General features: G+C 33.4%; 2 protein-coding genes and 1 long non-coding RNA gene across 4 annotated transcripts in view; 1 reads left to right on the top strand and 2 right to left on the bottom strand.

Annotated features, from left to right (window-relative positions):
• LOC106688362 (mitochondrial enolase superfamily member 1) overlaps positions 1–1,466 on the bottom strand; it is a 15,320-nt gene extending 13,854 nt beyond the window's left edge. The window contains exon 1 of the mRNA XM_014432781.2: positions 1,277–1,466. Coding sequence (XP_014288267.1) covers positions 1,277–1,363 — 87 coding nt within the window. The 5' untranslated portion in view covers positions 1,364–1,466. The remainder of the gene's footprint in view (positions 1–1,276) is intronic.
• Positions 1,467–5,457: 3,991 nt separating this feature from the next.
• LOC106688359 (protein rolling stone) lies at positions 5,458–6,681 on the bottom strand. Its single transcript, XM_024363394.2, has one exon. It carries the CDS (start codon positions 6,443–6,445, stop codon positions 5,678–5,680), a length of 768 nt encoding a protein of 255 aa, XP_024219162.1. The 5' UTR covers positions 6,446–6,681; the 3' UTR covers positions 5,458–5,677.
• Positions 6,682–7,521: 840 nt separating this feature from the next.
• Positions 7,522–14,786, top strand: part of LOC112211530 (uncharacterized) — a 13,371-nt gene continuing 6,106 nt past the window's right edge. Inside the window, exons 1-3 of one of the 2 annotated variants that reach the window (XR_010845102.1) lie at positions 7,522–7,681; positions 8,842–8,976; positions 13,330–13,385. This is a non-coding gene — a long non-coding RNA (uncharacterized lncRNA). The remainder of the gene's footprint in view (positions 7,682–8,841; positions 8,977–13,329; positions 13,386–14,786) is intronic. The other variant, XR_010845103.1, reaches the window with a different exon arrangement.

Below are 14,786 nucleotides of genomic sequence, written 5' to 3'. Positions count from 1 at the left end.
CTTTTGACCGCAACCCTGACCATCTTATATATAAATTTTTATGGTCAACTATATATACATATATAGAAACTAAAATAGTTTACACAACCCTGACCATCTTCTTATATATAAATGTTATATATTAAATTAATTCATAGCACATTAAACTAGCTTTAATTTGAGTGCTGGCAGACATCTGTACGTTTAATGGTTCCTGAGATATAGTTTTTAATAAATCAATCATTTTGACACACACACACACACACATATATATAATATTTATGTTTGTAGGGACAGTAGTTTTTAGGATATTTGCATATGAATATGAATTTTGTATATATTTGGTCCCAACAACTAGAAAAATCAGGAAAACTACTACTTCTATGAAGAATGTTATAAACTATTGTATTACAAATGAAACTAGATTTGAGTGCTAATAGACATCTGTACGTCTAATGGTTCCTGAGATATATTTTTCCCAAAATAAATTAACTACTGATTTTTTGTTATTTTGTTACGAAATGTTGCTTTTTAAAAAAGTTTATCTCAGGAACTATTAGTCTTAAAGATGTCTACTAAGGCTCATATTTTAGAGTATTTACTCTACTTTAAATAATGTTTAGTGAAGTTTTTTATTGTTGTGAGTATTTTTAAAGATATGGAGCTCTAAATGAAAAATGAGCAAACATTTTAGTTTTGAAACATCTCCTATTTTTATTCCTCCCAACTATACCTGACAGACTCAACAATTTTTACTAGTAATTATACATAGATTTCATTAAAGTAATAAAAAATTTGAGTGATATAACTGACGTCTTTCACCGGGCTCTTGTACTAGTATCTTTTATTACATCTAATTTTATAGGGAGTCCTTTTATTTTACATGATCTGCTATTTTAACAAATAAAAAATAATGAACTAAGTCCCATTACCTAAAGCATCAAAACTTTTATTATTTTTAAAAATTCTGTGCAAAAAAAAAGGTAAAAGAAAAATCTGTTTAAGGCTTTTTGACATTGGCAGGTTATTGAAAGAGTTTTATTATACTTAATTTTTTTAGAAAGTAATTTAAAATTTTGAAACTTTCTACTGATTCATATAAGTATAGGAAATTCATTGGGAACAAAACAATTTTTTTCAAAGTACATGTAAAATTATAATAATGATAATCATTGGAATTTCAATGCTGAAAAATTTGAGTCTAAGGTTTTCTTCCTAATAATAGCTACATAATACTTAAAATGTAATAAAATAAAAATTAAATCACAGTAATCAATAAGATAATTTAGTTGTTTACCATAGCATCAGACCCATCACTGTTCAATGATGTTGGAAATCTCAAATCCTTGGTAACAAGTTTTTCAATAATTATTCCTTCATACATATTTATTGTTATAAAATAATTATATGACCAATATATGAACAAGAAATGGCTTTACTTCAAAATTTGGAGATCAACTGATGCTGTAGGTTATGCAACTTAAAACATAATCTTATCTTGAATAATTTGTTTTGATGAGTAGAAAAGAAGATACATTAAGATTTATTATGACAAACAGAAGTAAATATCTCTGTGTTAATTTTAATAACATTAAGAATTTTATTACTAGTAAGTTAAATTTGTTATAACTGTTTTTTTTTTCCTTTGAACAAATTGAAACTACAGAAAACTTCAGATTTTTCAATTCATTCATCAACAATGAATTTCACAATTCATTCATAATTTTATCATATAATATTTAATAAGGGAAAGCTCTACCAAAAATTTATATATAACACAACATTCTCTTGACAAGAGACAATTTGAAACTGAAGTAATATTCTTATGAATATTAAATATAAGTTGTAGTAAATACCATTATCAATAATTTGGTACATCAACAATGAAAATCCATATACTTTTTGGGCTCACATTATTTTACATTTTACCCCTTTTTATGTTGATTTGTTTTTTTTTTTTGTTGTTTTTTTTACTTTCACATTAATTATTTTATCTCTACGATCTTTTGACCGTTCTTTAATAATGAAATCAAATTCAAACTACAAAAAATTATACACAGCAAGGCTCCTTGCACTGCCCATGCGCGTACTTGTAGGTAGGTTTCCTACTTTTTAGTTCAGTGGCTAGAGTGCTAACAATTGGTAGTTTTTCTACACGCCTGTAACATTCCGTTATTATGATTTTAGATCAAATTGATTGAATGTATTTTTATGTAAATATCATTAAGTAAATAAAAAAAAAAAACATTTTATTGGGAGACGATAGTTGACAGTATGAAGTAGATTGTAGAAGGATAGTCCGAGTGGCGATCAATAAAGGTATCAAAATAGTAAAAGAAAATTATTTATTGTTTTGCCCCACTTTGCAGAGCTTCGTCAGGGCGATCAGATTGGAACAATGAGAACGATTCGAGTCGTTCCTATCTGACAGCCCTGACGAAGCCCTGCAAAGTGGGGTGAAACGTTGGCTTACAATAGTTTTCTTCTACTATTTTAATACCTTTATTGACCGCCATCCGGACTATCCTCCTATAAAAAACTTTTTAGTTTAAATTCCTGATTGGTGTGGGTACAATAGGGGTGGTCATTCATGATCTTTATTTTCCCATACTAAATGGAAAAACCCATGTTAAATCGAGAAATATTTCCTTCTTTTACAATGTTAAAACGATAAAACATATAAAATGGTTGAGAATCTGTTATTAGGATTGTTAAATGGAGAATGCCATCACGCAACAGACCAGCTGAACTCTTCGCCATTTTGTTTGTTTTCGTGTTAATTTACTTGCTTGTAGTTTGTGTTAGAATTGTTTTGGATGTTTTTATAAATAATAAAGCAATAGATGACAATAACAGTAATGTAATGACAGTTGTCAATTAACTCGTCTTGATTCTGTTCCTCAGAAGTTAGAAGATCAACAAGGCATTCAGTGGCCAAACATTCGCATAACCTCCACTTTTCGCGGCCAACATGTGGATCCACCATGGTACATGGTATCAGTTTTTGAGCGCAAATCTAAGGGCGCTTGTGCTACAGCCACACGTTTGATTTCAGTTTACATTGCTTTAGAACTCTCTGTGTTTTAATTAATTAAATAAGTTCCCCAACCTTTGGACTCAAGAATTAACTCTTGTTTAAGATTGTATATTTTAAAATTCTGTCTATTTTATGGTGTAACTACATTGCTTCAGATCTTGTTAATTAACTCTAGCAGTTTATTTTGTATTTAACAAAGCATTACATGTCTTGGTGATTAAATTAAAAAGTTTCTGATAAAAATTCTAGAAGGAAGGTTGAATTTATAGGTTATGTAGTACTAGTAGTATATGAATTTTTATCATCTACAACATACATCCCTAATATTTACCTTTCCTTTAATTTTGCCCTTCTTAATTTCTTTTATTTTTATAAAAAAAATAAATAAATCAAATCAAAACAAATTCCTCAGAATTGTTAACAACTATTCATATAATATAAGAATAACTAAGATGCATTCTGAACTAAATTTAGGTACCGTACATGAATACGTATATATACAAATTAACTCCTAATTTCATTCATAAATATTTGTTATTGCCTGCATGAATACAAAGTTTCCCTACCTTCGTAGTGAGGAAACAAAAGACACAATTATTGTTGGTTCCAAATTAATACCACTATGTGACAGCACTGAGGATTCATTTAACATTATAATAATCAGCGTGAAAAATTGTTGTCCCACTTATTTAGCTTTTTGCCGAATTTTTCAAATTGTCATAGCCAGCGGCTACCTTAAATTAAATTAAAACCTCAAGAAGCTGCGGCAACAGCTATTACAGCTGGAACCTGTTCCTAGGGATGACTTCAACATTAACGTTTTGAAAATCGTTTTGTTGAACCCGATGTTTTACGTTTGTCTCAATTTTTCATTTTTATTAAGTAACGTAATAAAAAAAAACATTAACTGTATAAATGGATTCCTATCAACAATATGGTGAGAGTAGAAAGTACTTCCTATCTTTACGCTACCAACGGGATAAAGATAAATTAAAGGTCTGTTCCAACAACCACTTCTGACTGTCTGGAGCATGGCTAGTATTTGTTTTTCCCTCCCAAACCCTATACTGCACATGCTCCGTGCAGTTCTGGATAATCAGAAGTCGTTGTTGGAAAAAACCATAAGTTCAAAAACATCAATATATTTTTTGCAATGTTTTCTAAGCATCGATATTTTAATATTGAACATTGAAACTTTAAAACATGTTTTTTGTTGTCCCATCCCTTGTTCCAACTACCACTCCAGACTGTTCGGAACTATACGGAGAATGTGTCGTAAGTGTATTTCCCTCCCAGCTCTATACTGAGCCTATCCTCTATCCTCGCAGTTCTGGATAGTCAGAAGTCGTTGATGGAACAGACCTCATGTTACTGAAATGGATGTTCAAAAACATCGATATTTTTTGGCGATGTTTTGTTTATGTCGCATCCCTAGCTGCTACAGTATGACTTGACGCAACCTATCGGCCATTACGTAAACTGCGATGAACCAACAATGGTTATTATGAAATAATCATATAAAATATTGTTATATTCATAAGTGTATTGTCTGAATGATTGAAAACTAAAATAGAGTGTTCTGATCCACTTAAAGCTAGTCTCTTACATGCAGTACTCGATTGAACGTCCTGAGACATACTCGCCAAAACCTAACAATAAAATTCAATCCGTAATAGATTGACCACTATGAAGACGACAGTAATTAAATACGCTACTAGCTGATCAGACAATTCTAACACTATTTTGGAACTTTTTCTTTTAACCCCCATCTGACCATTTGTGACATACAGGGATGTTTGTTATCCTACAGATGGCTAAGTTTTCATTCCGTATGGCCACCGTGAAATAAAAGTCAACCCCCTTAGACCGGGTTCAAACCGCAGCCTCGAGGCGTGGCCTCAACTCCCTCCGCTACAAACGACCCGAAGATTATTCTAGTTCTGGAATTGTGTTGATAATTTATAAAATTCGTTTGAGTATCTCCTACATCCTTAATACTTTTGAGTGTAACCAAGAGCGAATACCCCTGAGCCGTCGCTGTCGTTCCACAAGGATCTCGAGCCTTTTGATTTTTTTCAAGTCAAGCCTTTTAAGTTTTTTCCCTACTCCACTGTTGGCGAATACCCTACAGAGTGTGGTTACCGTCCTACAAGAATTCGAGACGCGTAAGCTCGCCGATCTTACGCTGTTTGTAGATTAAATCTTCACCTCGTCTAACCCTTCAGTCAACTCACCTACTGTCCGGCTAATTTAAAATGTTTGAATGTTAGAGGCCTTCTGATATTAGTTCACTTCACCTCTTAATTTGGTGCTTGGAATGAACACATACCTCGACACCATCATGACTTTCAAATTCTTGTCTTATAAAAAGTGGTCCTTTTTACAGGAAACCATAGTCTGAATGTTCTTTATGTATATTTATTTAAATATACTTACAAGTAAAAGCATTATCTTCTGTTTCATGTATGACATTTATGTCGTAATACTAATTTTGTAGATAATCTCCATTTAACTTTTAACATGATGATCGTAGAATGGTTTTCATTGCACATCTTTTTTCTATTCTGCATTAGGTATAATTCTGTTGGTCAGAGTCCATGATCACGGTATAACTATATGACAATTAAGAATTATGTGCAGCCATAATACAACACTTATAAGTCAACCATCATGGGCTGCTTCCAATCGATGACTTATTGATCTCCTTAGTACACATAAAAGCCAGACAAAAATATAAATGATTATAAGAAGTAATAATAGTCCAAGTACGTATATAAATGAAACCTCAGACTTTCTCCAATCCATTATCTCGTAAATATAAGGATCTCCATTCTTCTCAGTTCCACCACACAAGAAATATATAATGGTAAATACTACATATAATAATGCCAAACAAAATGGGAGAATAATATCAACCAGCTTTACTGGATGGGCGACTATTAATAGGTCTATCAGCATTACAATTGAATTGCCAATATGTGAGGATAGGGCACCAGTATTAATTTCATAAAGTATAGAGTCGTAAACGAGACACCAAAAAACCAATGTTATACCGAATGCAGTTACGACGGCAGCAGACTGTAGTCCTCCATAAAGCTCCATGAACCTCTCTGATATTTCCGGTGGTTTTCCTTTTCGAATACAGCAATAAACATTTGTCACGATTATAATTCCAAGAAGTGCTTGAACTATGTATAAAACTAGACCCCAGTTCGTATAGTAAATTGGCCATCTTTCACAAAATCTATTGCATATCAACGAAATTATAAGAAAAGATACTAATATTAAGAAATGCAGCCACTTATAAGTGAGGAAACCTATGCTTACATCATCTGTCTTATTCTCCCACTGGCATTTATAATACAGCAATGGTTCGCCTTTTTCAAGTGAACTTATTTTGCTTCTTAGTCCGGTAAATAGATTGGCCATTACTACAATCGTATGTCTTTCTATCTTCCTTTAATTCAAACACTTATTGGCTTAAGTTATTTTTATTTAATGTTTATTTAAAAAAAAAAAAAAATTTCAGTGTACCTCCAGCAATGACCAAAGCGGATAAATGCTTTTATTTACGGGCAAGCTTGTACAACCGTGACTACATACATTATCCACAAAACTGTATTTGATTATAAACAGTTTACTAAACGTTATCAACAATAGACTATGACCATTTGTTAATGAAAAACTTTTTTACGGGTAAAATAATGCTTTTTTATTTTATAACAATTCTATTAACACATCTGGATATAATTGATTGTTTATCACTATGTCAATCACATGATTAATAGTGTAAGAATATTGAAAATATATCGAAATATGGATTTTAAAAAGAAATATATCGATATAGTCGTAGATTGTAGGAAGATAATCCGGGTGGCGATCCATAAAGGAATCAAAATAGTAGAAGAAAACTATTTATTGTTAATCAACGTTTCGTTGCAGGGCTTCGTCAGGGCTAAATGAAAAAAATAAGATACAAACATTTTAGAATTAACAGAACATTAAAATAAAAACATTTCAAAACAATTGTTATGTTTATCTCTTAATGATATATATATATATATATATATATATATATATATATCATACTTTATAAAAAGTTATATATATAGGTAGACTGGAAATAAGTTAATAATAAATATAACTAGGTGTAATAGAAGTAATAAATACATATCTAGACAAAAAAGATTGTAGGAGACGATTCATTTAACTTAATAAATTTTATTCACAATAATCCACCTAGACAAATAAAATATACAAAAATTATTTTAAATTTGGTATGTAAACTAATAGGGAAACTAGCCGTCGCGGTACATTATAAAGAATTCAATTGTGTAGAAGAAATGTTTATGTTCCTAAAACGCAAATATCAGGATTCTAGAACTCCCAAAACATTAATCAGAGAACGGCAAATACTTAACACAATTAAATTATAAAAATTAATTTAAAAGTTTATCTTAGTTTTATGGTTTTCTTTCGCGATGTAAGTTCGTTGTTAGTTCTATCTCTATGGAGTTTATTGTAAACTGCGCTTATCGTGCGTTAAGGGAAGGATTCTTTTTCTGGTTTGAATTTATTGGTTTATCATTTTACTAAGCAGTTATCATTTCAGAAATTAATACTTTGTTTTACTGTTAGTGCATTTGAAAATAATGTATCTTAGTGGTTAGTAATACATTTATCGTGTGAAATTACTATTTTATAATAACTGCTTAATATGTAATTAGTTGTCTGTTGGTGATTAGCTATTTAATTATAGCCATTGGTTAATAGGTTGTGGATTATAATCGAAACATTTCACTTAAAATTATTTTTAAACAGTGATTTTTGTTTGAGTAATGTTTAAATATAGTGTAAGCTTCTTAATTAAACCTATTAATTTTAAACTAATAAAGAATATAGAACTGGAATTAGTACACAAGCAGGTTGTAAACATTAGTTATTTGGAATGGTTCATCACCATATTCATTGTTCTTTTGGAATCATATTGTTTTATTTTTAGGAATCTTGTAATAATTGTGTTAAAGGCACCTCAATCCACTTGACATTTTTAAAGGAAAGCTTTAAAGAGCAAAAAATATAAACTAAAATATAAATATAAATATAAGCTCAGATATAAAGATTTATTTGGTGAATCCAATAATAAAAAAAATAAACAGAAAATAAAACAAGAAGTTGAAGTAAACAATAAATAAAAGATCTTTTTGACAAAATAAAATTAGAAAAACAAATTATGTAAAGAGAGAAACAAATCTACAATATATATATATATATATGTGTATATATATATATATATATATATATATATATACACAATAAAGTACTGGATGACGATGCTGAAGAGAAGATGATTCATTCCGATAGATCAGATATTTTGCTGTAAAGATGTGCTTTGCGGTTATGAACACCTTTGCAACTCTCAAATTGGTCATAAGTTGGTGGGCCCATGTCTGTTCTTTAATGCATTCAGTATTCAAACCCTTAATTAAATTAATTACCACAATTGTATTTATAAACCTAGTGGACTGTATTATATATTTTTCACATTGAACACTCAAGATGTACATAAATCAAAATGGCAACATTTGCACTTAATGAGGGCAGATAGAATCTGGTTGTTGTAATGATCAAAATTAATAATTCAAATGTATTTAAACTGCAGGTCCAACTAATATGCAGACAGGGCTGGTAATGAATTATACTAGCAGACGCCTTATTTACAAATTTAGTACCAAATTGGATCATTTAATTTTTCTATCATGCAAGGTTACTTGCATTTACATTATACATTATGTATTAATCATGCATGTTACTTGACTTTTCAGGTAATGTTTGGTGTACCTCTAAAAGAAGGATGGTATGATGACTGAAGTCATAGACGAATGATGCTTCTGAGGCTGCTGCAAATCAACTTATGTCACTGCATTGAGGGATGCGATGTTCTATAGCAGTTTTTAAGGGTAAGGGCATTGTTATATTAATTCAAGAACCTTACCTAATAGTGGGATAAGTGTTATTAAATCAATTCAAAAACCTTACTTACTTAAAAGCAGGATAAGGGTTCTGAGCATGCCCGAATACAGTATTATTGCTGTACCAATATATGTCAGGATGTGTAGCTTGTATTAGAACAAATTAATGATGCTGCATCAGATTGGCCCTTAAAGAAGGTTCGCTGGTCCCTGGCCTTCCGTTGAGGCGGGGTCACAATTTCCTCGGTGTATCTTCCCTATGATGAGGCCATCCCGGTGGTAGAATTTAGGAAACTGGTGGGTGGGCTCAATAAGAAGAGTGAGCTGGTGGCCTCCATGGACTCCAACACCCATCATTGCATCTGGGGAAGTATTAACATCAACCAGAAAGGTGAGTCTCTATTGAACTACATTTTAAGTCATGACCCAGAGGTCCTTAATAAGGGCAACAAGGCTATCTTTCACTAGGGTTGAGGTCATTGATGTTATTTTAGCCACACATTGTGCAAGTAATCAAGGCCTGGCATGTCTCAGATGAAGAGTCGTGCTCAGATCATTGGTTTATTAGTTATGATTAACCTATATGTACTGTGACCAAGTCAGTTTTCAGAAATCCAAAGTTATTGAAGTTGGATTCGTTCTATACACAACTCTGAGAAGAAGTTAAGGGCTGCCCCAAGTCGATTAGGAACATAGGGGAGTTTGAATGCCTCAACACTTTAACGAATGCGATTATGAGGTCATACACTGGCAATAACAGTGTGTGTAGAATTAAATCCAACAGTAATACTACATGGTGGAATGTGGGATTGGTTAGGATAAGAGCACTCATAAGGAGACTTTTTAATATAGCCAAAATAACAGGCAGTTGGTTTACCTAGAAAAGTGCACTAAAAATATCTATAAATTACAATAAGGGTATATAAATATACCTATAAAAGTATGAGTGCAGTAAGGCCATACAGAAATCCAAATGAGGGGCATGGAGGAAATTTTCCAGCAATGTGAATGATGTTCCTCCACGTTCAGAATTAATAGGATCCTATCCAGAGGCTCAGAAAGGGAGAGGGGTTTTGGATGCTGTCAGGGTGGAAGGAGGCTCACTAATCCAGAGGTGGGCACCCTGAAGTCCCTGGTATGCTCACTCTTTCCGGGATGTGGACTGATTGAGGAGAAATAAATCAATCCCGTTGTTGATAGCTACACATGTATAAGAGATTAAAGGGTAGAGGCCAATTGGATTGTTCATTCTGGTAAGGTCAAATGGGAGAAAAAATCTTTTATGCCTTTTAAATTGGTGAGTATTGATGGGATTTTCTCAGCCCTAATACAAAAGTGTCTAATGGTACTGAAACCTTTCCTTTTAGTTTTACTAAGGTATTGGGCACTCAGCTACATACCAAGGAGTTGGAAAGTGTCAAAAGTGTGTTACATACCTAAACCATGGAAGGTGTCTTATGACAATCCCAAGGGTTTTGGGTCTATATGTCCGACATCTTTTTAGATGAAGGTTCTAGAAAAAATTATTGACAGACTTATTAGGGACACTAAAGTAGTAGAGAGGCCACTACATTGTGGGCAATTTGCTTACCAAGCAGGCAAATCCTGTGGAGACGCCTTACATCTGGTGTCCAGGATTAAGAAAATGTTAGCTGTTAAGGAAATTATGGCAGGCATCTTCATTAATATTGAGAGTAAAGAGGTGGCACAGGTTTCTTCGGATTTGTGGAGTGCTGGAAGGAAGATTGCTCACATTGGAGTTGGTTCACACCAAAATGTGGGAATTTTCTGCAAGGAAGTGAGGTATACTGTCTCCTCTTCTCTGAGGCTTGGTGGTCAAAACATTGCTGCTTAATCGAATGCCGCAGGTCTATGTATGCTGATAATATCTGCTGTATTGATGGAAGGCAAATTTCCATAGACTATCTCAGGATTGCTTCAGACATCAGTGAATCCTCTGAGTAGATGGTGTCATGAATATGACCTTGGCATCAATTCTCAAAAGGTCAGTATTTGTGTCTTCACGAACAGACAGAATCCTATCATCAGACCACCATATCTGAATAGTGATCGGATTGATTTCTGTAGTAAGGTTAAGCATCTTGGTGTTACCCTTGACTGGAACCATCTTGGAAGGATCAATATGAAGGCACTAAGGTATCTCCGAGCATGTGAAGGAGGTGTATATAAATCCTGGGACTTTAACCCTAAAAGGGTTTATTGGTTATACATATAAGTGATAAAACCTATTGTCCCATATGCTACTATTGTGCAGTAGCATTAGACTATGGCCAGCAAACTCCGGACTCTGTTTGAGAAAATTCAAAGCCTGGCATGCCTTATGATTTCTGGTGCCATTAGTACCACTCCTACTGCAGCGATGGAAGTACTCTTAAATCTGATTCTGCTGCACATAGAGATTGAATCTCAAGCCCTTAGCTGCATATAGACTTGCGAAATTAGGAACAAAATCCAAATCTTTAACTTATGAAGGACATGGTAGTTTGTTCAGGAGGAATGATGAAGATGAGGTGCTATGCACTCTGATTGTCAGATCAAGAAATACAGGGACATCTATAATGTTAAGATTGAAGGGATTACCCTAAAAAAACTATGCAATGGGGTAAATTGGTATATGAACGGATCCTCAATGGAACAATGTTCCTGGAGCAGGAATATGGAGGATGGACAGACCCAGAGAGAGAGCATCTCTAAAGGTTTGTTCCAAAACCTGGTTTGACAGTCAGCAAACTATCAGGAGCATGTGCAGTACCGTTTTGGCGTTCCGTGGGGGCCAGCTCCATTTCTCTGACTTTTTAAACATCTGTTTCAAGGAACTGAATACCAAGCTTGGAACAGCTTACTGTTAAAGTAGTACCTGCCTTTGAGGAGATACTGGTAAACCAGACATGCACAAACGTTTCGGCTTTTCCCCCTGCCTAAATAAAGGAGTGGGGATTTAATTTCAAACCTCAAGAGCATGGTGAATTTGTCTACAGTCCACGACCTCCAACTAAGTTCCAGTGCTTATTGAAAAAGCGGGTAATTTGTCAAGATAGCTCAATTAGACTAAAGATAAGTGATTATCTTCGCTTTTTGATTTGAAAATTTAATTCTTATTTGTTACATATATATGGTTAATAATGATGAGAAGATAGTTGACTGTGGATAATATATGTGAGAAGATGGTTGGGGGGATACGGTCAGAATATAACACAAATAAATTAGAATAACTTATTTAATAGTGCCAACATTTCGGCCAGAATTTCTTGCCATATAATTGTAGTCAATTATTTATTAGATACTTTTATGAAATAAATTTTGGCATTTAAAAATATTCTTAGCAGCTTCATTTCGATGTTTCTGTACCTTATCTAAATTTAATCATAAAAAATTCTCTTAGTATGGTCTTCACTACGTTTCGTCAGTTTTCGATTTTAGTGTGTCTACAGGATAACAGGTTACTCAAAAAATGAGTGACCCTAACAATTATCTTATGAAGAGAGCTCAAACTAATGTCAAAACGGTCACTAACATCTCTAAAACTTGATGTCTGGTAACCAGTGAACCATAAAAAAATTAAAACCTAAAAAAAACAAACAAAAAAACACAAAATTAAATACATTAATTCATCAGCATTTTATATTCTGACAACTTACCTGATTCATTACTCTTAATTATTTCATTTAATTATTTTTTTTAGTATTTATCTATATCCTGATTATTTTATTTAAATTTTTGAGTTTCTAAACCTCCACCTTTACATTTGTCTTATGTCTCTCTCTTTACATTGACTCTACCTTGTTTTTATATTTTTATTTTAACCCTGGTAAAACCTACATTGTAGGTCGAAACGTCAGAAATTAATAAAAAGTAGAAAACTATATTCTTCTTGATTTTACTTCTGCTTTGACTGTTTTATATATAAATTAAATATATATAAAACAGTTATATATTAAATATATATATATTTAACTTTTCTTTAATGATTTTTGATTGGAGTTAAAATTCAAATAAAGAAATTATCAAAATATATCATTCTCTTTGAAATATATCTATTCATGTAAACATTTTTATTCAGTTTTAGATCTCATATTTTCTAGATTGTTTATTCACATTAGTCATTTGGGTAAAACTATAGACATATGATTCCAACATGGCAGGTGGGTATAAACTCAAAAAAATAGCTATACCAAGATTACATTATGTTAAGCACCATTTATGTCGATTCATTATATAATATATTTTATTTACCTAATATTAACACCCCAGATGTTTATAAGCTTTGTAAGGTGTATCCATTTTATTTTATTTTTTATGGTTTTATTTTACGTTTCCCAGGTGGAATCATTCATGTCAAACAAGAAGAAGAGATTTTTATTCTAGAACAAGTCAAGGTATAAAGCATTAAATGTTATATAATTGATGAAGTTCATATTTTTAATCTTAAAGATTGTGCTCTATCCTATATAATACAATAATCATTAAGATTAAGAAAAATTTTTACTGGCCCATTTATGAACTCTTGAGAACCCAAGAGGATGTAACAGTCAGCGAGCACGGGAGTCCTGTAACAGTCAGCAAGCACGGAGTACCGCTATATCCCACTAGGGGCCAGCACTACAAGCATCTAAGGAGCTGTAGAATTGTATATAAGTTATTATTATAAAAATACGATCTCCTGTATAAAATGTATATATGTTTATATGTAATATGTAAGAATGTAATTATAAAATAAAAAGAGATCGAGCAATAAGATTCTACGGAACTATCTCTAGTAGAGCTAAAAGAGTGAACTCTCAGTGATAACCAATCACATGAGGCCTTTAACTGTCGAGCCTTCTCCGGGCCTAGTCAGAGCACTAGTGGCTTACACTCTACTCGAGATAGAGAAGTTTATTGCCGATCTGTTCTCTCAAGAGTTGTTTTTTGTTATGCTCACCATAGACTATGGCCTATCTCCTCTCCCTTACTCCAGCAATCTTAGTCCGCCGGCTTCATCTCCGCAACTAAGATTGTAACCTACTTCCTAACGGTTTCACTGGTCTGCTGCTTCATCTCGGCAACTAGTAAACTGGCTCCTATCATGACAGTTCTGGTCTGTCGGCTTCATCTCCGCAACTAGAACTGTTACTCTGCCTCATTTTCTCTCACCTAGACCTCCTCTACCTAGTCAGTGTCCAGGGCTCATCCCCTGGCACGGCCTTCCTTTCTTAACTATAATTGAATACGCCTTGCCTTGTCGTGGGCCTTCTGTTAAGAGATATCAGGCTGGAAAAATCGCCTAAGACCAGACAACCCCGACAAGTGGTGACCCCGATGTGATCCAGTGGAAGACTCAAGGAGGAACAAGAAATATCTAGAGAGATGGCAGGAGATTCAGAGACGGAAAAAGAAGAGACGAATGGACAGAGAAGGGACCCTCAGGAAATCGATGCATATCAAGGCCCAGTAACAAGAATACCACGGTTCTGGAGGAACAACCCCGTGCTATGGTTCGCCACCTGCGAGGCCGTATTCTCAACTTCGAAGGTCACTTCAAGCACCTTAAAATTCCAACTTCTGATCCCGAATATCGATCAGGACGTATTAATACAAGTGCAAGACCTCATTAGGGATCCTCTCAAGCAGTCCTATGAAAATTTGAAGGCCAGGCTAATACAGACCTACGGAGAATCAGAAAACATAAGGATAAAGAAACTTTTATAAGACATCCCGCTAGGAGACCAAACCCCGTCACAGTTACTTCGAAGGATGCAGCAACTAGCTGGAGATTGCGTGAACGCAGAGTTCATCAG

Source organism: Halyomorpha halys, unplaced genomic scaffold, assembly GCF_000696795.3.
Source record: "Halyomorpha halys isolate HHAL.00 unplaced genomic scaffold, Hhal_1.1 Scaffold1113.1, whole genome shotgun sequence".
Taxonomy (NCBI): Eukaryota; Metazoa; Arthropoda; class Insecta; order Hemiptera; family Pentatomidae; genus Halyomorpha; species Halyomorpha halys.
The sequence above is the reverse complement of the archived record's forward strand: the minus strand, read 5'-3'. Positions and strand labels throughout refer to the sequence as shown.